The sequence below is a fragment of the Polistes canadensis genome, unplaced genomic scaffold, assembly GCF_001313835.1.
Source record: "Polistes canadensis isolate GaletaPanama2010 unplaced genomic scaffold, ASM131383v1 scaffold_188, whole genome shotgun sequence".
NCBI lineage: Eukaryota > Metazoa > Arthropoda > Insecta > Hymenoptera > Vespidae > Polistes > Polistes canadensis.
Window position 1 is genome coordinate 295,892 of NW_014569735.1, and position 26,582 is coordinate 322,473.

A 26,582-nucleotide genomic window follows, 5' to 3' on the forward strand; every position below is an offset into this window, starting at 1 on the left:
TTTTTTTTTAATCGATTATATTAATATTCCAAAACTCTCGAAAAGTGAACAAATTATGTACATTTGTATGTATTTATTATATATAAATATAAATAGTGGATATTAGATATGATATAGAAATATATATATATGTTTTGAAATTCGTTCATTTTTAAACTGTTGTATAATTGATCCCTCTTTTCATTTGTAAGTTTCTAATTTGACCTTGACTTTTTATCAAGGTCAGAAAATTGAACGCGAAGCAAACGCGAAGTTTCGTAGAATATAACCTTTGTCGGATTGATCTGCGATTACCATCGATCTTTACTACACCGACTTAACTTATTCACAATACTTGATTTTTTGTTTCATTTACTTTCTGGTATTCATGTTGTCTGCTTTGAATCAGGTTTGTGTAATGTATGTACATTTGTGTTATTTATTTATAAACACATTTATAATGATAGATACGCTAGGAATGAGAGCATATGTAACTCATAGAATGATTGCATTGATTATTGTCACGTAATGTTTAGAATTTAATAGAGAAGCTTTATACTTGAGTATGTACCTGAATTCTCGCGTGTACAATGATGAGTAATACTTTCTATACACTTCCCGTATATAATACAATATATATGTATATGTTTAGATATATTAGGTATATACAGGTGTTTACAGGTGTACACAGGTGTATTCAGGATATTGTAGCGAGACAGAAGATTAACAAAATCTATTGTTCCAGGTACGTTTAGGGTAAAAATAATTTGGTTATCTATCCTGGTTATCAGCATCATAGCATTTAAAACAATGAACCAGTAGATCTATGTGCAACGTGCATTCCACAAAATATTGTGGAATTTTATGAAAATATGCGTTTAACGACAAACATTTGTTATGAAAATCGATTTTTCTAATCGTCCGTTTCTCTGCTGTACGTTCTGTGTGTATATTATATTCATATGTATATTCAAATATTTTAAGGGAAAGAATGAGATCAGAAAATTGAAATAAGTAAAAAATGATGTATAGGGTGAGATAAAAGTCGCGCACTAATCTAATTTACTTTAATTTAGTATTTAAATCACTTCACCCGTAATCGATGTTCACATTTCGGGACACGACTTTTGGGACAGGCTGATCCTGTAAATTAGGATGTATTACTAATTGTAAGTGTATAATTATTTGAACGATTATTTCGAATATATTAAAAAGAAATTCCTATGATGCGTTTATTTTTATTTATAAAACATTCGATGTGAAGTTGGAAAAATTTGATTTCGGGGTATGGGAGATATAACGTTATTCGTTTCTTTTCAGAAATAGGTATATTATAATACATCCCGTAACCATGACAAAGAATAACGAAAGAAAACAATCTCGATCGCCAGTGCGAAGAGAATTTCATTCGCAAAATAATTATAAGAAAAAAGAAGCAATGCCAGAAATAACGCTCTTCTCCGCGAGTAATTCGCCTATTCTACACGCTCTGGCGAGTGCCAGTAAGGAAAATAATCCTTCTGGTTCCTCGATAACAGTAAATCTTAAACAATGTGTAAGGCATAAGCTTCAGTATTCACAATTGCCTATAAGATGTCAACGAACGAGCCCATATTATAGACCCGTCCGTAGTCCCTTCAAATTAGTCGGACTAAGTGCAATTAATCATAATAACGTTTCTTTTGTAACAAGTAAAAACTGTCCGGATAGCAGTCATACTAATTCGACCTGTTCTTCACCAATTTTACGAGCGATCGGTCCATCACGCTGTAAAAAAAGTTTATCCATGACTGATTTATCACCTACTGCTATTGATTCAGAGACAGTTGATTTCAGGTAAATAAATTAGATACTTAAAATAACTTTCTAATATTATGCCATCGTTAACGCTGTCGACGCCATGTTGAACTCCGATATTATTGACGCCATGTTTGACAAAATTTATTTATTATATGTATTTGTATATTAAATATTATTCATTTTATAGATCAGAGAGTAATTCGTCATTAGGACTTCGAGAAGATCAAGGAGAACGTAACAAGGACAGCGTAGGGACTGGTAACACTCTCCTAAGAATCGGACATCGAACATGGACAAATAATTTCTTGTCTACGAACATCGAAGTGGATGGAAATTGTTTTTCGCAAAATCCGGGAAAAGCCGCGAGTATAGTTTGTCATGTATTGGTATTGAATGCTTGGAGACGTAGACGAGTTGATGTCGGCCACCTTCAAGAAACTATCGATGAACTTACCCGGCAGATTGACCATCTACGTTTGCAGATCGTTGTTCTTCGACGTTTGCTTGACACAGAAAATGACCGTGTTAATAGATTAAGCAAGGAAGCTCAACGTTCTAAAACTCAGATCGAGGAATTATCTCAAGAACGTGACGTTCTCAAAAAGGTAAAATAAATCATTTGTTTAAGGCCTTACATACCTCTAGCAGCGCCAAAAATGCGTTAAAAAAATATTTTTTTATAGTAGGGATAACAATAGAAATTCAATAAAAATAAATAATGCACATTGTGTTTTTATTGGTATTTAAACTTTATAAAAAAATATTAAAGTATCCAAAATCCGGCTCGAAAACTATAGAGAAAACGATTTCGAATATTTAAAAAGAAATCGCATTAAAAAATAGTAAAAACTGTATGAGTTATCATGTAGACCGTGGTGGAAAAAGTAGTTTCGAGAAAAACACGTTTTTAGTTTTAAGTGTCTCAAATAAAGGACAGTCAAACTCTCGTCGGGCAGTCACATTTTCTACCATAACTTTGGATCTATGGGGAATATTTGCAATCGACTTTCACAGAAATAAGCCTAAAACTATAGAGAACAACAATCTGTTAACAAAAAAATCGACTTTTGGGAAATTCTGGACGTATGTAAGGCCTTAACTAATAATTAACAAGTTATCAAATAATATATATATTTAATTAATTCTTTAATTTGTTTATCTCCGATCATAAGCAATAAAATATATTTCATTTTACACTTATTTATTTCTTAAAGTAACTTGAATCGAGTTTGTGTTTTTGCTGAATATCAGGGTTTCATTCTTTCAGATTTTATTTTGTAGATTGATACAAAACAATGAGTTAAGAGAACGATTTGAAATCATGATAATACTTTTATATTAGAACCTAGACATCATTAATGTCCTTCGTATAAGACTTAAGAAGTTTATAGTTGCGCAGGTTTCATTTGGATAAGTTTGAGAATATGTAGCTAGCAGGTGTGATGTATGTGTAAAAGCGTGACACCCTCCGCTCTCGACGAATACGAGAGTTCAATGACGTGTTTCTAAGTAGGGGGATGACGCTACCAAGAGAACTTGCAAAGCATATTTTAGCCATGCATCGAAGAGTACATTTCAAAAGCTCATGTGATTTCCTTTCTTTGATCTTTTTGCGATTATATTTGATTGCGGTGACAAACTACTATTTTAACTACATCATAAGTTTTTTGAATCCAACAAATGGATTCTTTGTATCTATATATTTATTTATATTTATTTATATATATTTATATGTATATTTTTGTTTGTATATTGTAATAGAAAAATCAAATTTGATATTAGAAATATATAGTTCGTTTCTCTTTTCGCGATAGTCGTAAATAAATATATTCGTGTCACTGGTTTTCCTCTCCTTTTCTTTTACGCTTTGTATGCTTACATCCACGTTCACGGGTTCGGCCACGGATACGTGTGGCCAACGAATTCAGAGCATAGGGTGCTTACACAAGCGAGTATTTGGCACTATGCCAGCAGCTAATTATGAAACGAAAGAGCTACGTATATCGTACGGTGGTTGCTGTTTAGTTCACCAGTGGTCACAGGATTTTATCTGTCGGCTATGCTACATCTGACTTTTCACATATAGACAATTATTATTATTATTTATTTCCACACACAGATATTTTTATATATACGAACACAGTTGAAACATGATCCCTTTTATTTTATTATTTGAAGAGATGAAAAAAAAATCTTAGAATTCAACGTTAATACAGTTATATTTATTTATAACTATAAACGCGTAATATTTTTGTTTTCAGGAAAAAGATAAATTGGAAGAAGAAGTTAAACGCTTAGAAGATACTTCCGAAGAAAGATCGGTGACAACGGAAAATCTTAGAAACGAATTGCTCAATGCCCAAAATCAACTTCAAGCATTGGACGGACAAATAGCAAGAGATCGCGAAAAATTGTTAAAATTACGAGAGGACAAGAGGATTCTCTTGGATAAGGTTCATTAGAATTCAATCTCTTGGATAAATATTTTTATTATATAATCTATCGGTAAACCACGGCTACTGATAAGACAAGCACTAGTGAGGTAGTTTACTGAAGAGCTTCATCATGCAAATCCCTTTATTTCGCTTGAATGTAAATTACAAGTGGATAATACTGGTTGAGTAGTAGGGCCTTTGACTTGTCCGTAGTAGGTTGTTACCAATGCAAAGCTATCGAATGAGTCACCTATCTACTCAATGAAGGCTGATCTAGAATGAGGGTGAAGTCTCTCTTTTGATTCGATGCGAATTCTTACTTTTTTTTTCCAAGAAACAATGATTCACTCTCTTCACCCTCTCAATTTCTAACGAAATCCTGTATTTTTTTAAAGGCCATGTCATATTTTATACAAAAGTATAGAATCGGGTAAAGATTTTGTTTTCTTGTGTAACATTTTATTGTTTGCCAAATGATCGTTAACGATGATTCGTTTAAAATTAAATGATTTTACTAAAAATGCAAATGCATAAAATGCAAATACAAAAAATACAATATGCTAGCAATAAGATTTTGAATGAAATGAAATAAAATTTTCGTTAGTTAGGTCAACGTACGACGGGGTTGTAGAGAACCTCTGAGTCATACTCTTTGTGTTTCGTTGCTGACTCAATACCGCGTAATACTCTTTGGGTACTAGGAAAAAGGATCGATATTGCTTGCCCTATTAATTCTTTTACGTTGTAGTTTATTATTGTTGGTTAAATTTTACTATATATTAAAATGCTTTTCCGAATCTTAAGAGAGTTCAATTTTGTTATATAACAATTAGGAATAATTATTGATAATCGTGGCTGTAAAAGGATAAAATTTAAGTACGAACAGTATCCCAAATGATAATGAATAATTTAAAAAATAAGATTTTCTTTCTTTCTATTGTGTTTAGTTTTTCAAGAAGAAAAAGTTCATTCTCTCTTTCTCTCTTTCTCTCTTCCTCTGCATAATTTTAGATATCCGCAAGTGAAGCTTTAGCTACAGAACGTGGTACCAGAGCAGATAGAGCTGAATCTGCTATCGAGGATTTGCAAATTCGATTGGCTGCACAGATCGCACTTGTCGAATCTGCACAAGAACAGAATCAACGATATGCTAAGTATGCTATTAATAAATTTAGCTCAACAAATAATCTTACTATATTCTTTAATATTCAATCATTGTTCATATTGATAAATATTTGTTATAAAAATTTGTAATTGAAGCAATAGTTTCAAATGGAATGTTGACGAAGAAAAATAACAATTTTAATATCAACATTTTTGAATAAACAATGATATTTATTATTTAGACAATTAAAGGACACGGAAGATCAACGAATGATATTGGAGAAACAGTTACGATTAAACATAGAGGCGGGAAAAGCTTTAAGCTTGCGTACTAATATTCTTGAAAGTCAACTGGCCGATAAGGAAGCTGCCTTGCATCGTATCGAATCAATATACAATTCGCAACTGTAAGGTTTAACTTATCTCAAGTAAATAAGAGATTGATTTATATAAAAAAATATAATTTTGTTAATTTTCACATAAGAATGGAACTGAACGGATTGAAGGAACGTTTGATCAGACAATCTCAAGAAGGAGGATGGAGTAGTCGAGTTTTACAAATTGCTGGAAGCGTTGTTCGTGCACCACGAGCTATACTGCGGACTCTATCCTTTTTATCTAGTACTACTGTACCATCTTAATCGTTATCAGGTATGTTATTATCTTTTATTTCATTGAAAATTTTGTGTCATGAATTAATAATATCTTTTTTCTGTCTTGTCGTTTAGATAAAATTGTATATCATATAATTAATTTTGTATATCAATGATTAACATTTATAGGTCGAGTATGATTGGGGATCACGTTGAACGTCACTGACGATATCAATGTCAATGTTAAAAATGTTCGAATTTAGCGATGAGCTTTTACCTTTTGTTGATCACGAGATGAACTCTTGCGAAAGAAGTTATTGCACACTACGGGGTAAACAAAAATAGTGGGTCTCGTTTAGAAGAAAATTTGCAAGTAAACTCCTCAGAAGAAATATTGTTAGATTATATTTTTATTTTTAATATTTATTTATTTTTTCTTTTTTTTTTTGGAAACAGAAAAATTTACTCACTGTAGGAAAGAGAATCGATATTTTTATAATCAAGGATATTTCTAATAAATATAATCAACATGATTATTAATTTATAAAAATCATGTGGAATATATAATGATAGGATAGGGTTATTTAGAATGTATACAAATAAATAAATACTCGTTATATGCTTTTTAATCTATATGTTTTACACTTCTTTATTTCGCGCATTTTGATAAACTGATGAAAACAAAATATCGTCAACCCCAACCGCTAAGATAACGATGTGTGATCTGTCTGTTTACCTGAAGACGGAACTATTAATTATCTAGATTCGAGTTTGTATTTAATAAGTATGATTATCACGTGTCATTACGATTTCTTGATTATTATTTTTGTTCGTAGTTCTTTCTCATGTATGATGAGAATCCTGGTGTTTTTCGACAATACAAGTTGCAAAGCAATTAGAAGAAAGCATAACTTGAAATATGCTCAGCGGCTTATTCTATAGTATTTTGTTTATATTAAAGAAGATTTTTTTTTGGTGTTATTAGAGTTAATTTGAATGTTAAGCAACCACGTGCAAGTGTCATTGCTCTTTGGAAACGTACGATCACATTTTGCATTGCTATGATTTTCCTTTTTTAAGTACAAGATAGATTTTAAGCATCATCCACGACAGGTCTAAGTCAGATTCGTAAAATTTCTTAATTGTTTCCTCGTTTTTTTTTTTCTTTTTTGGTATTTATGTGTATGTGTATGTATGTGTTTTATTTTATTTTATACTAATCTTGTGATTAAGAATTTTCTATTTTCGTCATTTCACTTGACTCGTGTAGAACAGTGGAAGATTTATAATTATCACAAAATGGGGTTTCTTTCCTTTTTTTTTTTTTTTTTTTTATATATATCCTGAGTATGGTATCATGTATTATACAATTCTGAACGGTATATAATATTGAGAAATAAATTTATTTTTCGAATGGGGTAAGGGATAACATAATATATGTTAGTCTATCTGCAACGGCACGACAATCGTGGTCGTGATATTTTTTTCCATAAGTAAAACTTCTTATAAAACCCGATCCACAGGTCTCGATAGAAAGTAATAAGTATACTGTCGACATTAAGAAATTTTCTTTTTTTACCGCGAAACTCGCGTATGTACGTACGCACTAATTAATGAATGTCGTAGAGTATACTCTGAATGTACAATCTAAACATTGTCTTTTGCCTTTGGCTTTGATTACACTGTGATTGCTTTCGTTCGTAATTGAGTATATATAAAATATAATAGTAAAGAAGGAAAATAATTTATAAGATATGAAACGATTATATACAAATTATACGAAAATTTTGTATCTAATTTTTAATACAAAATTTCATTATATAAATATATATACTATAGAATATAAAGAAATGAGTAAAAAAAAAAACAAGAAAACAAAAAACAAAATCAATAAATGAAAAGATTCTACATCTTTTTCTAGTTTTTTTCCCTTTTTTTTGAATCAATAACAATAAATGCGATACTTTTTTTTAAAGTCTACGATAATATCTACAAAAAAATACTATGTTAAATATCTCAGTTTCAATTTATTTCCTGCAAATATTTGTTAATATTTTGCAAGTCGAATTATGCTGAATCTTATGGCTCGAGTAACGAAACATGTTAATATATTCAACAATACTTAGAATACCTTACTTATACTAAATTTTGCTTTGAGAAATCGAGCAACTTTTTCACTGATGATGGAATTATAAATTGCTCTTATGTTTTTTTTAGTATATAACGGTTTTTTTTATATAAAAAACGTTACCACAAGCCATTACATGCGGCATGTTCTTACGCTTAAATTTTGATGGTCATTAGCAAAACGTAAAGATTTGTTATTTAATAATACTTTAAACGTTTTACGTTTAACGAAATGCAGTTAATACGTTATTTAAGAGTATAAAAGCTTAACCATGAAAAAATATTATTGAAAATAAACGTTAGAATGAAAATGAATATTTGATATCAAATAATATAAAATAGGGCCACAACATACATTGTTTCAATTTTTTAACTGGACAAATTATATCGACTAGAATAGACTAGAGGTTAACGTGTATATGTATGTATGTGTGCATGTTTAGTTTTATTTTATATAGCTTTTTTTTTTTCGTTAGATCATACCAAAACCTTCGGTACCTTCACTGATTGCTAATAACAATGCTCGTTCAAAATGATCGTAGCACTCGTAATCAGGCAAGCAAAGTTGATTGAAACTACAAAATAAATTTTAATTGATTTTGTTAAATTAATTCTATTGAAACATTAATTTTATTTCATAGTACATACCATGTATGAGCTGTGGGTAAATTGGCAAATGTCGGTGCTGCTGTTATTTGAAAGCGTGGGCTCAGTTGTTGAAATCCGCCAGGTGGTAATTGGGAACAACCGGTAGTAAACTGAAGTAATCGTGCCATTTCTTCTCGCGTAAAATTACTTACTGCTGTCCAAAACCAATCGAGGACACGTAGAAATTCTGGAGAACTTCCATTAGCTATGTGATGTGCTCGTAAGTCTGCTACGCTATATTCACCGGTCCCACATAACAGCAACTGTATACAAAAATTTCATTGTACGGAATATGTACAAAATATTAAAGTACATTTGTATAATGTATTGATTCGTACTTCTAATTCATTTTCATCAAATATGCCTAATAAATTGTCTGGAATGAGTTCGTTGAGGCCACGTAGAAAGTGATCAACTTCGTTACGAATCGAGCTAGCGAGTCTGTGCTGAGCCAATGCATCTAAATATCGAAGTTTCGTTTCATTGGTAACGCGTACTTTACTACCACCAGGAATTAATTCTGCTACCTATAAGAAAATAAAGATAAGTTGCATTGATTAGATATGAATTGAAGTTTATGACTCACTTTTAATAATTGACCATCCTTATCATATTCTTCTTCAACAAAATACAATTCCATTTCTTCCACGTCATTCTCAAGGATGTATTTCACTTTACTCAAATATAAATCAGGGTCATCTTGTTCGAAATACTACAAAACGAATCGTTGAATAACGAGTTATGGAATTTCCAAACAATTTAAACAATTCCGAATTTTTACAGATACCTTTACCTTATAATGCACTCTAAGACCTATAATTTGTGCAAGAAAAGATCTTGTAAATCTTGCTCGTACCAATTGCCGATACGATCCACCAAGTGCCGATTCGTATAAACATTTGCCGACTATGCGACCAGCGAATTCGTAATGCTTTAATTTAAGATGAGCAGGCCGTTTACTGTTAGGATGTACTAAAGCTTGCTGAGATTCACCAAATGATGCAAACAATCCATTTCCTGGATCAAATAGAGCCGCGCAAATCAATTCGAACCATTCGCGGCGTACTCCACCCCAGTCAACTCCTACATTTTACAATAGCGATATGAACAACATTAAGTTACAATATTTGTATGCATGCATGATATTTATTGATTGTTACCTTGTTCGCCTTGAAACGTTATCTCAAAGTTTCTACACCAATCGCTAACTGAAAATCCTTTTGTAGCTTTCATCGACTGAAAATAAAATATAATGCACCACCACAACAAAAACAAACATGCATCTATAGAAAATGTTTGTAATAAGAATGATTTGAAAGAATTTTTGCAATTACCGACTCTAAAAGTTTGTCTCGTTGTACTTTCATCGATAGCTTCTCGTGATAATATTTTTGGTGATGTTTTCGAACTTCGTGATAAAAAAAATCTTGTTTATCGGCGAAGGTTTCGCTACCACCAATATTTTTAAGAAGAAACAATGTAAAGGTAGCGGCTATTATGTCACGATATAAAGAAATTAATTCGACAGGTGGCTGACATCCGTCGTCTATCGAAAACGAATGATATCCCTCGTGTTGATTGTTCGTACAGTCAAAATGAAACTGAAACGTTAAAGAATCATATGCTGTAATTCATATTTTAATGATCAAATGAATCATAAAATAAATTTACCTTAGTTGAAGGACATAATCTAAAAGTAACAAGTCTTTTAGGAATGAACTTTAACAAATATTCCTTGATCGTTAATTGTTTTGGTGATATATAACAAAAGACCTTTTTTGGCTTAGAGAATCTTTCACCTTGCATACCTAATAATTTAGCAACGTAACATGTATCTGGATCTTTAGAAGCAACATTACTGTGAACCATTCTTGCAACGGAACCTACGAAACAAAAAAAACAAGAATAAAAAAGAATATAAAAATACAAAAAATGGATATAAAATTATAAAACAATATAATTTGACGTACTTTCCAGAACGATAATGTCAAAGTCTCCATTATGTAATTGTAATCCTGCGAGACTAACGGTCGCATGATAACAACCACCTTTCGGAAAACTAACTTTCAATCGAACTCTTTGATTTGGAGAATCGTAGTCGAGATGAATTGAGTAATCTATAACCGATCCTTTTTCCGCAGGATTACCTATCTGCTGTTAAAATATTCTAATGAATATCATCTCTCTCAATAATTCAACGAATATCAATTATAATTTCACTTGCCTGAATAATATTGACATCGTACCCTTTAGTGGGTTTATCGCCAGGGCCAAATACGCATAAGTTATTATATTCGTCTCGCGGTTCTATTGTCATTGAATGTGCAATACCAGCTGTACAAACGACCGTAGAACTTTGACGTACGAAGACGGTTTTATTTGGATCTGGAGGTCCTATAGAGGAATAGAAAAAAATGAAAATCAAAATAAAAGGAGAAATCAATTTGAATATCGATTAATTTTAGAACATAAGTATGTTTTTACCAGGCAGAAAATTTTTAAGAAATGGACTGCCATGAACGTGACATGATCCAATAAGTACAGCTATTTTGTATTGTCCAGCATGGCGGACGGTGAACTTCACTACTGCAGTATTTGCAGCTAAAGGATCGGTACCTCCTAATTCTATTAGAGTAGCTACTCTCCGCGAGCCTTCTGTCACTTCCACAATGAGATTATCTTTGTCGCAGATCGGATATGGTTGACCATTTCGTTGGTAGAACTAAAGATGATAATATTTAAAAAAGAATTTTTCTTTTTCGAAGGAACAACCCAGTTATTTCATCTTTTGTTTACCTTTACAGTAAAAGTCATTGTTTCTCCTACAAGTTGTGGTTCTTCCCACTCAAAATGGACACGACAGTTGCTCGGTAATAAATATTTCCCAGTAACATATTGCAATAGGGAGTGCTTAGCTTCTGGTGCTAATGCTGGTTGTGTCATAGCAGCTAAAGTAACTAAACCAGCTACTGACACGGATACTACTAACATTCCACCTGGGTAATGTTCGAAGATAAGGATAATGATAAAGAGTAGATAAACAACAATAACAATGAGACAGATTGCAAAGATTTAGATGATCGATATTAACGTTGATGAGATAACAAAAGCAGGAAGTGTAATTATCAATGATGAACAATGCAAAAGATATAACGTTTAATCAAATATACCCCATGTCCAAGCGTCTTGATGTTGACTGTTTTTTACAACGGCACTCCATAGATCTGCTTTCAAAGTTTCTAAATCTCGTTTCGAAGTAGGTAACGCTTGTCTGGCCTGAATCCATCGTTGTAGGTCCTTGCCAAGCGTGGCTTGTGCCGCAGTGTCCTCTACCCAATATACGTCTTCGAGAGACATAACATCCATTTGCATTAGCCTGATGAGACAGAGATCGGTATTGTAGAATTTATACTGAATAATTTTTATCAATTTGATCATATCGAATTAAAATTGCTATCTTGATAAGAAATAATAAAAAATTGGCTTACTTTTGATAATAGCTATGTAAGCCATGATCTGCCAACCATTGACGCAACACAAGCCGCTGTTGCAACAAACGTGCTGCACGTTGTAAACGTTCTTCATCCTGTGCCGGAAGCTCGGGTAGCGCGTCGACTTCACCACAGCTGGCGAGGGTCGAGATACCTAACGACATTGAACCAAGTCCGATTGAAAATCGATTTATTCCGTATCTTTAAATTAAGAGATAGTATCAAACAAATAACAGTTATTTTTATTTTTATTTTTATTTTTAAACGAATCACATTATTCAAAGCAGAGTTAGGAATCAGAATACTGTATTTATGTAATAATTGTTTCAGAGATAAAATTATATCACGAAGCGGAAAACGTTGAAGATAGATAATTTCGACGTTGAAGGTTTCGTCCATCCTAAACGAGCATTTCCGTTTCATTTATAGTTAAGTGATCATTTAGAGTAGAACGAAATTGAAAATTGTTCAGAATGAATCGAATATTCCTTGTGTTATTTTATATTTTTAATTTAGTGGTGATAGCATTAGCAACGTGTACCGTTACCAATTATGAAGAAGGTGAGATGATCGTTATGAAGTTTCCTAATACAATTATATAAGTGTAAATATATTCCCATATACTCGTCGACGCTTTTAAAAGGCAATAGTCTTATTAACATAATTTCTAAATTGTCACGCGTATCGTCACTTGTTGACATTTAGTTATACCGATTGCGAACGTTTACATTTGTATCAAGTTTTCATTTATTATCGAATCAGTCCTTATTTTGTATTCGATGCATTGGGACCGCGTGCTCTGAATAAAATCCACAAACAAATAATATTAAGCATATTCGTATTCTACAATCTTCCATCATTTTTTACAATAATAATAATAATAATTTGTGAACACGTTGCATAAACTAATAATAATTATTATTTTGTCAACATAAAGGGATTGGGAATCGAGTGAAGTGTTTAAACGAAAGCCTGTCAAAAGCACTGGATCAAGGAAATAACGTAGTAGCTGCGATCTTGATCATTCAATCGGATATACGTCAACTCCCGAAAGACACATTTATAAGATACGCCAAGACTCTGGTGGCTCTGAACTTGCACTACTGTAATATCAAGGACATCGACGACGATGCTTTTCGTGGTTTGACTTATATCCAAAAACTCAGTCTCTCGAGTAATAACATTAGCCAAGTAAAGGATCGTTGGTTCCGAGAAATGAGTTCTTTGCAACAGTTGGATTTATCTTATAATCAGATAAAGACAATTCAACCTTTAGCCTTCATACCATTATCGAATCTTCGTAGACTCGATCTTAGTGAAAATCAACTCGGATGTTTGGAAAACAACGTTCTTCAACCATTGAGAAGTCTCGACAAATTACGTTTCCATGGTAATCCATGGACCTTCGAATGTCGTGCTAAGGTAAACCGGAACGGAGTTCTTTCCACATGATCAGACTTGTCAAACTGCCAATTCTTCGACATTTTCCAATTTACGTACCTATTTCTCTTTTATTTTTTTATTTTCTCTCTCTCTCTATTTTTCAACATTTTCAACATTATTTTGTTCTTTTATTCTTTAGGAAGCAATCAATCGAAAAAATGTTATATATATATGTATTTGAACGTTTCAGCTTACTCTGTGGCTACGAGATCACGGTGTTAATTACAAGATCGATCCACGTGGTCCAGAATTCTGGCTGGACAACGTACTTTGGCTCTGTGCCGCGGACGATTCCATTCCCTTAGGGGATAAGAACGAGCAAATGGTGGAATGCGTCATTTTGAATCTTTTCAATCAATTACGTACAGTTTGGACGTTACCCGGTTCACCCTCAATACCGCAACAGTGTTCACAAGGGAGAAAGGATCTTACGAAATGTTTAGTCACCGGTGGACATAAATCATTGACGTATTCTGCTACAAATGGTGGATTTATTAAAAATTTACTTTTACAGCTTAGAGAATCAAAATCGAGTATTTGATTTTATTTCGATTTTTATTTTATTTTTTTTTGTTTTCATTATGATTGCACGAATTTTCTTCTTTTCTTATTTTAAGTTAAAATAATTAATAATATTATTCGTTTCTCTGCCTGTCTGTCTATTACAAGATAATAAATTTATTCTCTCTCTGGCCTTGAAGAGAACAAGACAAATGATGTTGTTCCGTCTACCGATCTTATTAGACATTATCATGGTATGAAGAACTTTCGAGAGAGATCTCTCTTATATTCAAAGAATTAATCATCGTAATAGAAAGTAAGATCTTTTGATAACAATTCTCAAGGAAATACCACTTGGCATCTATTATGTAAAGTATACTTACACGGATCGTTCCCACCAAGTTTGTTCAATTGTTTTCACCAAGAAATAATTGAATATTTATATATTTTCCTCTAAAAATATATGTATAGAAAAAAAAAAAATATTATTGAACGATTTTATCATTCACGGTATAAAAAGAAAAGGGGTGGGCTGGTGGCCACGATGATATTTTGTTTGATCAAACTGTCGAACGATAGGAAATGGGTAAAACGAATAATAGACAGTTCTCTTCTCATATATTTTGAAAAATATACGTCAAACAATTTATAAATCTTGAGTAAGAGAAAAAGAGACACGAGGAGACAGACACATGTGAGAATAAAAATATCGTAAATAATGTAATATATAAATCGATCGATGTCGGACTCACCGGATGAAGCGCTGCCGCTGGGCCGCAGTGACATGCCAATCGACGATATCTCGTCAACAAATAAGTCTTTGTTTTCGCGTTGTCCATCTCGACAGCTTGGATTTTTGTCCGGCATAATTCCTTCGGCTCACTATATTTCCCTTCTTATCAAATTTTTTCTCTCTCTCTCTCTTTATCTCGACTAACAATAAGATGTATTTTCTCCGCAATGCCGTTGTCTGTCGAATCTCGCGGTCATCTTTTTTTGGGGAAGGGGAGAAAAAAATTGTTGATTGTTTTATCGCGAAAGTTTGTTCATCCGTTTTTTCCTTTTTGATTCGACGATATCGCTTTTGCCTCGAGTTACACTTTTATTATTATACAAATCATTCTATACACGCGTAGTTTTGATTTTAACGAGTGGAAAATTATTAAAAATAATCAAGAAAATATAGCGAGTAGAGACATTGATTGTGAATTAGGTTTGTTTATTAGAAAATTAATAGATTTCCTGTTATATTTAACATTCACGGGTACGTAACGTCGTGTTTATCGTTTTTATGAGCAAATATAATCATTGAATTAATCTGTACTAGGTGATTCATTTTAAATTATATGGTATATGCTTCTCTGTTACAGTTACGATGATATATTATATGCTTTAGGTATATTTACAGCGATACTGTAACTGCAAGCTTAACACACTTTAACCGTGGCAATGTATTTTGATAAACATTGTTAAAGTTTACTATAACTCGATGAAATATCGATAAAAAAAAATTACACTGTAGGAATACGTTTGGACTGGTATTGATATTCTTTACAACTTTTTTTTGTTGAACTTAAACTATCAATTTTCATGCAAAAGAAAAATGTTATTATTTCCGTATCTTGATAACAACGTTTTCTACAAAATAATTGCAATAAATATTAGATTTCAAAAAACCTACTGACTTTTATTTGATACATTTTTTTTTTTATAAAATCAATAGGATTGGAAATATTCGGTCATATCGTTTAAAATGAAACACCCGATATTTACGTATACGTATATATATTGTATATTTCAATTGTAACTATACACGAAAGGTAAACTGGATTTGTTATTGAGATAGGGAGGATGTGTGTGTGTGTGTGCAAAAGTAAAAGTAATAAATTTAAATCGCATTAATCGTATGACAAATGCATTACAAAATCGCGTTCTACGAGCATATACAATGGGGGAGAAAATCGATAATTCACGAGAGAAATTAGTCTGTACGTTTTATAGAGCTTTTTCATTCTCACTTGTAACCGAAACGCGATACATCCAATTTATTTCTAATAAATCATTGAGAGGCGCTTTTTAACAGATATTTAAATATAGATTTCATAATTTATCGGGTTCATTGGGTTCGAAAAATTTGGTGTAATTCATTTGCACGAAAAAGAGGAAGAAGAAGAAGAAAAAGAAAAAAAAAAAGAAGGTCAAGGAGACACGCATGATCGGAGATTGGTAGCAACGATTTGTCAAAAGCAGTAATAGGATGCTATGAAATAAGGATACCTAAAAAAGGGGGTCGAGAGTCCACTCGAGGTCAAATCAGGGTCGCCATATCTATGATTTTTTTTCCCCTGTACTTCTCTTCCCTTTTTTTCCGTATCGTTAAAAATGTCGTTTCTAAAGCATCGAAAAATATCTGTTCTTCATACGTGAAACACTCAAGATTTTCATTTGGAACAAATAACGATTCTTCACAAGTTTTTCGATGATTCTAATTAGAATCGTTGCATCGTAAAAATAACGATTCGGGCAAATCGATTCTTTAGTCTTTTACAATTAGAGAAAAACAAGCAATATTTTTTAACAAGAAATTATTTTAATAAAAGTTCGTCTAGAAGCTTCACGTTATTTTTTATTTGAACACACATTCGCCATTTAGTTAATAATTTTCTACGTTTATATTTCACTTTTTTTTTTTTCCCCATAACATCAACGAGTTAACGCCGTTACGTTTCTGAAAAATGTTACCTTTTTTTCTTTTTTTTTTTTTTTCTCTTTTAATTATAATACCGAGACAAGAACAATATCACATTCATTACAAACGTAGGGGAAAAAAAATTCATGCCGGACCCTTGACCTTTTCGAACAGATATCCTTCCTTCGCTGGTATTACTTCGTGCTAACGATCCTTTCGGCGTTAAGAGAAAGAGGAGAACCAAAAGTAAAACCGGGGCATATGTATGTCACACATACTCATGATTATGCATGAGAGAGTAGTAGGTGTTATGAAGGTAGGCCAGATCGATTCGCTGTTTTCCATCTCTGCTTGCACTTGCTGCACGCGATACCGGGTCAGGATTATCAAATTCAATTTCCATTGTTTAATATCCTTTTATTCTTTCTCCTACGTTAGCCATACTTTGTAACGAAATATAGTATAACACGTCTTCATGATACGACTTAATTAAAAGACAAAAGTGTTAACATGATAAGAGAATTTTTCATACAATAGAAGAAGCATTTAACTTGTATGCCATTTTTAAACTGAATCATTATAAATAGATTAACAATACTACCAGTAATATTTACATTTTTTCAATGAAAGAAGTCAAACATTTTTGGTTTGTATACATATATATATATATATATAAATTTATGCAAATATATACTATCGTATAGATTTCTTAAACTGTAAACAAAACATTAAAAATATTACTTGTGTGAGATACGTCAGCGAGGTCGGTCGCACGTGTTTGGAATATTAGAATATTTTATCTTGTATTTTAACATTAGTCATATAATATTTTATTTATAGAACACGCATACCGTGCACACATTCCGTTCGTAATGATATTTGTAAAAATAATTTTTTCAAAATTGTTTTGTCTCACTTTATCTCTTGTGTGTAGCATTTTTTTGTAAAGCCAAGTATTGAATGCTATTTTAAAAACTTTACTGAACAATAGGTACGCGTTTGCGGGAGAGTAAAAAAAAAAAAAAAAATTCTGCCTATCTCTTTTTCCTTTTTTTTTTTTTTTTTTTCTTTTTTTCCAGAGTAACTTTGGAATTACCTCTTTTCCCGAATACTTTTTATTCCTAGTTTTTTAGTATAGCACATTAGCACACCGTATGTATGCATCGCGTGGGCGATACAAGGCATTTGAAGGATTTAAGAGTTTGCATATATTGTTGTAAGATGGACAAAAGATAGAATTGTTCGTTGTACTAATTAAAACTTTTTTTCTTTTTTTTTTTTTTTTCTTCTATCTTTCTTAACGTTTTAGGTACTACTGAGGATACATACACATTGTTCCTAATGAACTTAATTAGAGGATTTTTTCTCGTCAACTACGTTTGACCAGCTATCGAAGTATGTGTATATGTGTGTGAGTGTGTTGTGTGTAAAAGAAAAAGAGAAAGAAGAATTTTTGTTTAAATTTCAAATCGCGTATCATAATATAATCTCTAAATATTTAAAATAATTCAATAATTAATAATTTAAAATATCTTTTACGTTAACTTACAATTAATTCTCGAATGGGAATTGGAAATCCATTTATTTTGCAATGAAATTATAAACGTAACTCACATATACACAACCGTTATTACATTTGTCTTCTAATCATTCTAATCGGTGTCTAATCGGTTAAACGTATAAATAGAATAGCTTCCGGCATTGAAATTCGATTTCATTAATAATTCTCTTTTAGCCTAGTAGAATTTAACTACTCTTCATGAAACGTTTTCAAATAGACTTTAAATCGATTTTCATCTTCTTCTTCGTTTACGGATCATTTAATCGTAATACAAATGGAAAAGATATCAAACTAAAATAAAATGATCACGAAAGATTACTTTTTTTTTCAAATTCTATTAACTAAGAATAAAATAAAATAAAATAAAATAATAAAAAAATGTTATATCAATCAAAAGATTGTAAGGATCATCGTTTCAACGTTGAAGAAAATATAACATACATATCAACTATTTGACTTAAACCATGAAATCGATTGGTCGAAGTTCGCGTGTAAGCAAGGTGATAGTTGATAAAGATAAAATAATCGATCCCCTTTCACCGACCTTCACCTTTTTGCGCGTTTTCTTTTCGCACGAGTACGATCGTCTGACTCCGCGTTTACCTTCGAATAAACTTTCGGTAAAGTCGTCGCGTCCTTTATTTTCTTATTTCTTGTTTTCCGGTTACCCCCATTTTCCTTCTTTCGACAGCTTTATATTCAAGAAGCTAATTAAGATAGATTACGACGATAAATCAAATTGCATGTATATATTTAACGCGTTTATTTTTCTTTTGGGGGTTTTTTTTTTTTTTTTTTTTTCTTACACAATTCCGACTCCTTTCTCATTACTTTTTCTATACGTACAAAAATATTTACTTATCAACTTATTAAACGAGGATTTGTGAAATATTTTCTTTGAAAATTATTACGAAAGGATTTAACAATAAGCTCTTGTTCGAAAAACAAACAAACAAAAAGAACAACAAAATAAAAAGAAAGAAATAAAGTTTAACGAAACGATCTGACAGTTCCAAATTTTCTTAAGAGTTTATCAAGGGATGGTATCGCGGAAGTACTTCAAGTGCGTGTTTCAAGTTGTACTCCAAGTTTCGCGTAAAAAAGGACTCTCGTTTTATCAAAGAGGGAGGAAATTAGTTTAACCACTTGCAGAAATACGTCTTTACTGTCTCTTTTTTTTTTTACTTTATCTATAAGAATAATATTCTCGTATCTCTAACATATACTGAAGATAAGAGAACGTTAACTCGTCGACGTTTTTAAAAATCGAAAGTGAGAGGAGAAAAAATAAAATTCAATTCAGTATCACGAGTATATATGACTTGTGTTCGTCGCAATGGCGTGTTTCCAATCGATTTTCGTTTAGTCGTACGTTAATCTTGAACTTTTTTATTATATATTTTTTTTTTTCTCTTCCTACTAAAGCTTTTTTAACGTTTTGATCGTGTGAAAATAAAGTATAGTCATTTATTCTATCGTATAGACCTGATAAAAAAAAAAAGAACAATACCAAAACGATGATACGACTGAAAGATCGAAACATTTCATCCAGACAGCATATTATTCACACAGTTTAGTATAACAGTAGTCAATGTATACATATACATATTTCATTCCACGTTGAAGTTTAGGAAACGATCATCGATTTAGAAATAAAATTGCAATAACTGTAGAAAGTTACGTCGTAAACACATAAACATGATCTAGACATTGAGACACATTGTTATTTTTCAAAGACACATATAGTCGAGTTAACCAATCGCTAATAGAATAAAGCAAGCTATCGAATGAAATTCGAAAAAATTCATACAATTTTGTATCTGCAAGCGAGAAATTTATTTTTTTTTATTTTCGTAAAAAAGCAACGATTAAAGGTATAATAAATTTCAATATATTGTAAGAAAAGAAGAAGGTATGTGTGAAAAAGAAATTGGTGTAAGGTTGATACTCGTAAAACGCGCGAATACAGTACTTTTGCGTTCATGCTCGAGTAGTACGAGTAAATCTCTGCAATGCAGGACATACTGGTGTTGTCTCTCTCTCTCACTCTCTTTTTTTCTCTCTCTCTCTCTCTCTCTGTTTCTCTGGAGGATCCACAACTTTTAGAAATCTCGAATAGCTTGCAAGTACGAGATCGTATCATTACTTGTAGTAGAGTGGAAGGTGGGGGTTGAAATCGTTGTGACGTAAACTCTTTCTCTCTCTCTCTTTCTCTTCGCACACGAAACAAGATGTAATACAACCCTTCTCAAGATAATGAACTTTCGAATTCACTTGTCGTTCATGCTAACTTTGCGTTTGATTAAAAATGCAAACAAGAGTAATCGTTAGAAAATCATTCTGTAAGAATAAATGTACACATTTTTTGGAAAAAGTAGTTTTTTTCATTTGTGTGTTGAACACGTCAACGTTAGCATAGGATTCGTAAAAACTTTCGATTAAAATTATATTTAAGTATATAAGTTCAGAAGATTATATAATTTTTTTTACGAAAGTCAAAGGAAATTTCTTTTTTCTGTATTATTAATTCAAGCTTGTAAAATATTGCAGGGAAAATCATTCTTGAGTTTAACTTTTCATCTTAGGTAGCCAATGTGATTGGATTATTTTTATAGCTTTCGGGAAATTGTAATATTCAAAGAAGTTTGCGTTTCATACATTTAAGCTAATTTTATCTCGCTATATTTTCATTTGTTAATAACAACAACAAGAAAAATATTATAATAGTCAATTTTCCACTCGTGAAGAAGATCAAAAATTCTATACCGCGAGACTAATACAAAACTAATTAATATAAGAAAACATATTAAAGAAAGTGGCAAACAAATGTTTCAAAAAAACAATCGAGAGAAATTATATCGATCGATAGGTCGATAAAAGTAAATAAAATAACAATAAAATCGATAGAGAAATATCACTTACGATGATTTCGATTATTACTTATGTTTAGTCGTGCCTGTCGGAGAAGAAATCGTCTTGACGGAAGGGGGTGATCGAGTTTATATTTGCAGGGGGTATCGAAAAAGAATCAAAACAATACAACAAGCAATAGAAGAAGCAGAAAGGAAGGGAATCTTACGAGTTTAATAAATAACGACGACGACGACGACGACGACAAGAAGGATCGTTAAGGAAGAAAAGCACGAACAGTAATAGGAATTTGTTGTCTACGATTCGAGAGCTTAGCGCGGAATGGGTTGATTAATTACAATCAAAGAATAATAATAATAACAATAATAATAATAATAATAAGAAAAATAAAATATAAATTAAAAAAAAGGTAAAAGGAGAGAGATAACAAAAAAAAAATAAAACAAATAGAGAAAATATAAAATGAAAGATAAGAAGGGGTTGGTTATTGGTAAAGGATAAAAGTCGAATAAAAAGCGAAGCTTCTACTCGGGGACACGACACACGTCGCGTCTACTAAGGATCGTTCGCGACTACTCGCGGTGACGGCGTGTGTCAAAGATTCCAAGAAGGAGGTTCACGCTTCGCGATTTCCCCGTCGACAAGGACGCGCCCTCTGGCCGCGCGCATATTTTAGCCGGACACAGAAATGAATTTAAGGTGATCGGCTCGCGCGGCCTCGCGCTTCACGACTACTGCACCCTCGCGAGACGCGTCTCTGCACTTCCCCCCACCACCTACACCTCCTACAACGAACCAACCATCATCCACCACTCCTCCTCCTCCTCCACTACTCTTTCATCCCCACTCTTATTCGACCTTCTTAAACGCGCGTCCTTCTCGACTCCTTCGATCTTTAAACGCTTTACGCGCGTCTTATATTCCATTGTATTTTTTTTTTTTTTCATCGATGTCTCTATCAAGTATTCGTCAAAAATTTTTTCATTCTTTTTTTTTTTTWTGTTACTTCTTTTTATATTCGAATTCTTTTTTTTTTTTTTTTATAATTTCTCTTCACGCGTAAGATCATTTCTATTGTTGTTGTTCTTGTTTTTAAACGCGATGATAAATTGTATTACGAAGGATATTAATCTTTTTTTTTGTATTACAATTTATATACTTTCTCTCTCAATTTTCATCGTATATTTAATTTGTTTTATTAATTAAATGAAGTTGTCATATTATCCAAAATAATGTTATCATGCCAGACTGTCAGTTAATCTCATAATGTTAAGGGTTAATATTGTTATCTATTTAATATCAGAATCCAAGTAATATATGTAGCTACTTTTTCGTTCTTTACAATTTTGGTTTTTTTTCTCTCGTATTATATCTCTCGAAAAAGAATGTTAGGTCTTTTGTCGAATGACATTTGACATTTCTGAAAAGACGGGATAAGAAAGAAATGGTATAAAGTACCAAAGTACCGGACGTTCATTAAGGCATATTCTTTCGTTCTTTTTTCATATTTATTTAATGACGACTATTATTTTGTACATTTATTTCGTATTAAATTCTTAGTACGAAATAAATATTCAATGAATTCGTTTATTATTTCTAATTTTGTAAGATAGATCGATTTCCACGATACATACGTACATATATAAAATAACGTCAATCTCGATAATACTTAATGATAGAACGTAATTGAACGATTGAAGTGGTCGTTATACTAGCTAAAGCACAGTTCGTTGTAGCTCGATTAGTTTGGCACACGCGATTGAGTAGCACACATAGAAGTACTTCTCCAGTTATTGGTCAACCAGTAAAGAGGAGCTATACTTGGTGACACCTAACAACCTTCTACAATTCAAAAGTAGAAAGGGTAACCGCACGAAAATATCTGTTTCGTGAAATTTTAATGCTTATCGAGCGACATTCAACTAGATATTTAAACGTGATAGGCAACGATATGCCTAAATACAAGAATATTATATCCGATGATTTATTTTTATATAAATGAAGATAATAGCGAATTAATAAAGATTGCCTATATTAATTTCAACGAAAGAAATCTTTTTTACTATTTCAATGTGTATCATTCCTTTATATTTGATCGTACTAATTATGTTAGGCGTATATCATTGCAAAAAAAAAGAAAAGTTCATGTAAAGAATAAATTTTTTTTTTCTTTTCAATAAGAAAAGAAAAATAAGAGAAGGAAGATGGTGAACGGATGTTCGTTGTTAAACACAAACAAAAGAGGTAGACATTTTCTTCGTTGATTTTTAGAGAAATTAGTCTATATGAATGCTTTAAGTGGTACTGGGCGCACTCGGGGTCAGCCACGAACATACACAAAAGACCGAGAGAGAGAGAGAGAGAGAGAGGGAGAACGAGGGTTCTCTCCCACCCCCGTGTGCGAGCATCGCGCAGTGACATTGCTGCAGCTGGAAACTCCGAATTCGTTCCTTCCTCCTAGCCCCGAAACGAGGTGCAAGGTGCACTTCGTTGAAGAGGGAGAGGAGGAAGTGGGGAAGAAGAAGAAAGGGTTGGTTGTGGAAAGGCCTGGGTTGCGCAAGCGCTTCGAGTCTCTAATCAGCGAGCCAACTGGGCCAGGATGCGAGCAAAGCAAAATCAGCGTGTCTTGCGAATCATCTCGATCGAGCTTGCCCGAAAATATCGAAGCCCACTTCTTCCAAGATAACGCGACTTTTTATCTTTGTTTTTTGTTTTTTTTTTTCATATATATCCCACTCAAAGAAACATGAAACATCGTTAGGTAGATCAATGTTATAATTTAATATGGCATTGTTATATTTGTTCTAATAAGTAAGAAAAAAAAATCATATGAAATAATTTCTGATATCTCAAATTCTTTCGTTCAATGATCGTTTATGCAAGAATTTGTGCATAACAAAAATTAAAGAGCCTCGTCGTTTTCTACATTATAATTTTTACTAATTTGTCATTCAGAGCTAGTCATATTGTGTGACTCAATCGGATACGTAATATTCTGTTTTTATCTCTAAAACATGAAACCAAGAATAAGATAAGAACACTGTATCATAAAGTAAAAAAGTCATTTATTATCTTTAAAGATGTTCTATTAATATCAGAAAAAGATTTTCCAGTATAAGAAATAAGTTATATTATTCGCTTTTGATTTATATAATGTTTTGCATGTTAGAAAATCATTAGCGACAGGCAACTTATTGTAAGCTATTTATTATTTGTTTACGTTTTATTTGTACTATTTCTAGACAATAGGTTTTAAGAGTAGAATTTAACACAGTAAATGGAATTGAAATGAGTGTTTTATTGGTCTTCCTAGAGATGTTATAATAAATCAATTTGTAAAGTGTCTAGAGATAAAATGATGATAAAATAAAGATATCCAAGAAAGAAGATACAAACCTTTCTTTCTAAACAGAGGACGATACTGCTTAAACCCAATCTCAGCAAGCCATTGATCTGCTTCTGTGAGATCTCCGTTGCTTCCATTTCCAGCGGCTAGCATCAGAAGTTTGCCCAGTGAGAGGATCATGGAAAGGGCAAGAAATACCCCCGACAATACTGTCGACCATCGTGCCATGGCATGAAGAGTGCATCTTTACAAGTAAATCCTACAGATTAAAAATTGTACATATTGCTTGATTGAAACTGGTTTATATGTAATACTATAACATCCTTTTGCGAAAAATTATTCTCAAAAAGTAAACCGAAGAAAATTTGCTCATTGATTTATGCAATGTATATAGAAAAATATGACATATCTGGACACAAGTTTAATATACATATATATACATATGAACATATATGTATAATTTTATCGATTATGCTAAAATCCCGGTAATTGACCGATCGTCAACAGGTCATGTGTCAAAAATCGTAGGTTATGTTTGATATGGTGTTTGTAAACAAAGTACAGTTACTTCATTAAAACGTCGAAAAATGAATTTTAATCAACTCACCACATTTTTATGTAACTTGTCAACGTTACGCACAACGCAATAGACAGATCCTTACTCGTGCTCTTTTAAAAACTTACGACGCATGAAGTGAAGAATAGAACGAATATTATATCTCTCTGTATATCTGTAGATGGAGCGATAGGTGGGAGGGCGCTTACAACGGTGTTAAACTCGAGAAACACGTAAGAATTCATTTTATATGATTCGAAAAATACATTCAAGTTAAACTGTTTCAAATAAATTATTTCAAACTAAGCATTTCGACGTATCATGTTATAAAAATCTTGTTATGATTAATTATTCACATTTTTTGTTTACGAATTTGATTTCGATAATTATGGTCATAATTTTGAATGAGTCAATCAGATCCAGGAATATTAAAAATGAAGGATTTATGCACAAGTGTTAAAAAAGAATTTTTTTACGAGCAATTTAAAACGATATCACGAGAAGAAGAAGTTAGACAATTAAGCAGTATAAACGTAGGCGAAGTATTAATCAAATTCAATGAAGTATGGTAATTTTTTGATGACCTTAGATCATGAACTATTATTTAATATTGGATTTTGTAAATTACTTCGAAGGACTTGATATATGACAATATAAGAATAGAATGATATCTAAAAAGATTTCTTATATTTTTAAAAGTTTCTACACAAAAGATGTTTATTACAGTAATTTATTTTAATCTTTGTTCATGCAAAGAACACAGAAGTACATAGAGGCTCACGAGTCCACTTTTTTTCTAACCAGATTAATCTTGGTTATTAACCTGACCACCAGAAGGCGATAGTAGGTACTTAACGCGATGACGATATACACACACAATCCTATTAAAGGATAAAAACTAATTATATAAAAATAATAAAAATGATGAAATCAGAACGTTACAATTTTAAAATATATTGAATAGATGCATTATTCCCTTTATAAAAATGAGCAACATTAGGAAGGGTATATAAACAACTTTCGATAGAAAAACTTTTTTATGTGACAACGTATCACTCTAACAGGAGATTTCGAAGAGGATGGTACATAGATCATACATTTCAAACTTTTAAACAATAATCAACATTTCTATCGATTATTTAACTGTTATTTTATTACTCTAATAAACTTTCTTTATATTTCAGATTGTTTAAACATATATGGATTAACATAAGCATTACATACTTATTAACATTCTTTAAATATTAAATGATTTCGATATGATACTTTTTTCGATGAAAATTTCCCCCTCCAAAGTCAGCACTGCACARAAMCGTTAAACAAAATTTACATTTATTTAAACAATTGCATGAATATTAAAAAATGTAAAATCAGAACGTTATAATCTTAATTTCTATTTAATTCAATTAATATTTTCGTTATACACACATGCGCAACT

At 31.9% G+C, this 26,582-nt stretch overlaps 3 protein-coding genes across 10 annotated transcripts; 2 read left to right on the forward strand and 1 right to left on the reverse strand.

Moving 5' to 3' along the window:
* The first annotated feature begins 1,330 nt into the window (after positions 1 to 1,330).
* LOC106789516 (protein hook homolog) lies at positions 1,331 to 8,002 on the forward strand. Its single transcript, XM_014753790.1, has 7 exons — positions 1,331 to 1,815; positions 1,967 to 2,384; positions 4,041 to 4,232; positions 5,226 to 5,368; positions 5,561 to 5,725; positions 5,803 to 5,969; positions 6,101 to 8,002. Exons 1-6 carry the CDS (start codon positions 1,331 to 1,333, stop codon positions 5,957 to 5,959), a joined length of 1,560 nt encoding a protein of 519 aa, XP_014609276.1. The 3' UTR covers positions 5,960 to 5,969; positions 6,101 to 8,002.
* Positions 7,924 to 25,313, reverse strand: LOC106789530 (apoptosis-resistant E3 ubiquitin protein ligase 1). Of its 8 annotated transcripts, none has more exons than XM_014753827.1 (16): positions 25,196 to 25,313; positions 24,639 to 24,847; positions 12,175 to 12,331; positions 11,857 to 12,062; positions 11,483 to 11,682; positions 11,171 to 11,408; positions 10,911 to 11,080; positions 10,657 to 10,837; positions 10,358 to 10,569; positions 10,021 to 10,287; positions 9,847 to 9,922; positions 9,480 to 9,769; positions 9,273 to 9,398; positions 9,025 to 9,213; positions 8,687 to 8,949; positions 7,924 to 8,613 (listed from the first exon to the last, which is right to left on the reverse strand). In XM_014753827.1, the coding sequence occupies exons 2-16, from the start codon at positions 24,814 to 24,816 to the stop codon at positions 8,511 to 8,513; spliced, it is 2,856 nt and encodes a 951-aa protein (XP_014609313.1). In that variant the 5' UTR covers positions 24,817 to 24,847; positions 25,196 to 25,313; the 3' UTR covers positions 7,924 to 8,510. The 8 variants fall into 8 exon arrangements, with proteins under 8 accessions (XP_014609313.1, XP_014609309.1, XP_014609310.1 ...); XM_014753823.1 differs by having other exon boundaries at positions 9,474 to 9,769; XM_014753824.1 differs by having other exon boundaries at positions 10,657 to 10,840.
* On the forward strand, positions 12,580 to 14,334 carry LOC106789532 (leucine-rich repeat-containing protein 26-like). The gene is made up of 3 exons (XM_014753830.1): positions 12,580 to 12,738; positions 13,115 to 13,599; positions 13,811 to 14,334. Exons 1-3 carry the CDS (start codon positions 12,651 to 12,653, stop codon positions 14,159 to 14,161), a joined length of 924 nt encoding a protein of 307 aa, XP_014609316.1. The 5' UTR covers positions 12,580 to 12,650; the 3' UTR covers positions 14,162 to 14,334.
* Positions 25,314 to 26,582: the final 1,269 nt, after the last annotated feature.

Excerpts from the sequence above, each read along its gene's own strand:
- LOC106789530 (XM_014753821.1), bottom strand. The coding sequence starts at position 24,816 with ATGGCACGATGGTCGACAGTATTGTCGGGGGTATTTCTTGCCCTTTCC. Across the intron at positions 12,063-12,174 it reads TTACATAGCTATTATCAAAA|GCTAATGCAAATGGATGTTA; the intron begins GTAAGCCAATTT and ends CTGTCTCATCAG. Across the intron at positions 10,570-10,656 it reads TGACATTATCGTTCTGGAAA|GTTCCGTTGCAAGAATGGTT; the intron begins GTACGTCAAATT and ends TTTGTTTCGTAG.
- LOC106789516 (XM_014753790.1), top strand. The coding sequence starts at position 1,331 with ATGACAAAGAATAACGAAAGAAAACAATCTCGATCGCCAGTGCGAAGA. Across the intron at positions 1,816-1,966 it reads TCAGAGACAGTTGATTTCAG|ATCAGAGAGTAATTCGTCAT; the intron begins GTAAATAAATTA and ends TTCATTTTATAG. Across the intron at positions 4,233-5,225 it reads AGAGGATTCTCTTGGATAAG|ATATCCGCAAGTGAAGCTTT; the intron begins GTTCATTAGAAT and ends GCATAATTTTAG.
- LOC106789532 (XM_014753830.1), top strand. The coding sequence starts at position 12,651 with ATGAATCGAATATTCCTTGTGTTATTTTATATTTTTAATTTAGTGGTG. Across the intron at positions 12,739-13,114 it reads CGTTACCAATTATGAAGAAG|GGATTGGGAATCGAGTGAAG; the intron begins GTGAGATGATCG and ends GTCAACATAAAG. Across the intron at positions 13,600-13,810 it reads CCTTCGAATGTCGTGCTAAG|CTTACTCTGTGGCTACGAGA; the intron begins GTAAACCGGAAC and ends TGAACGTTTCAG.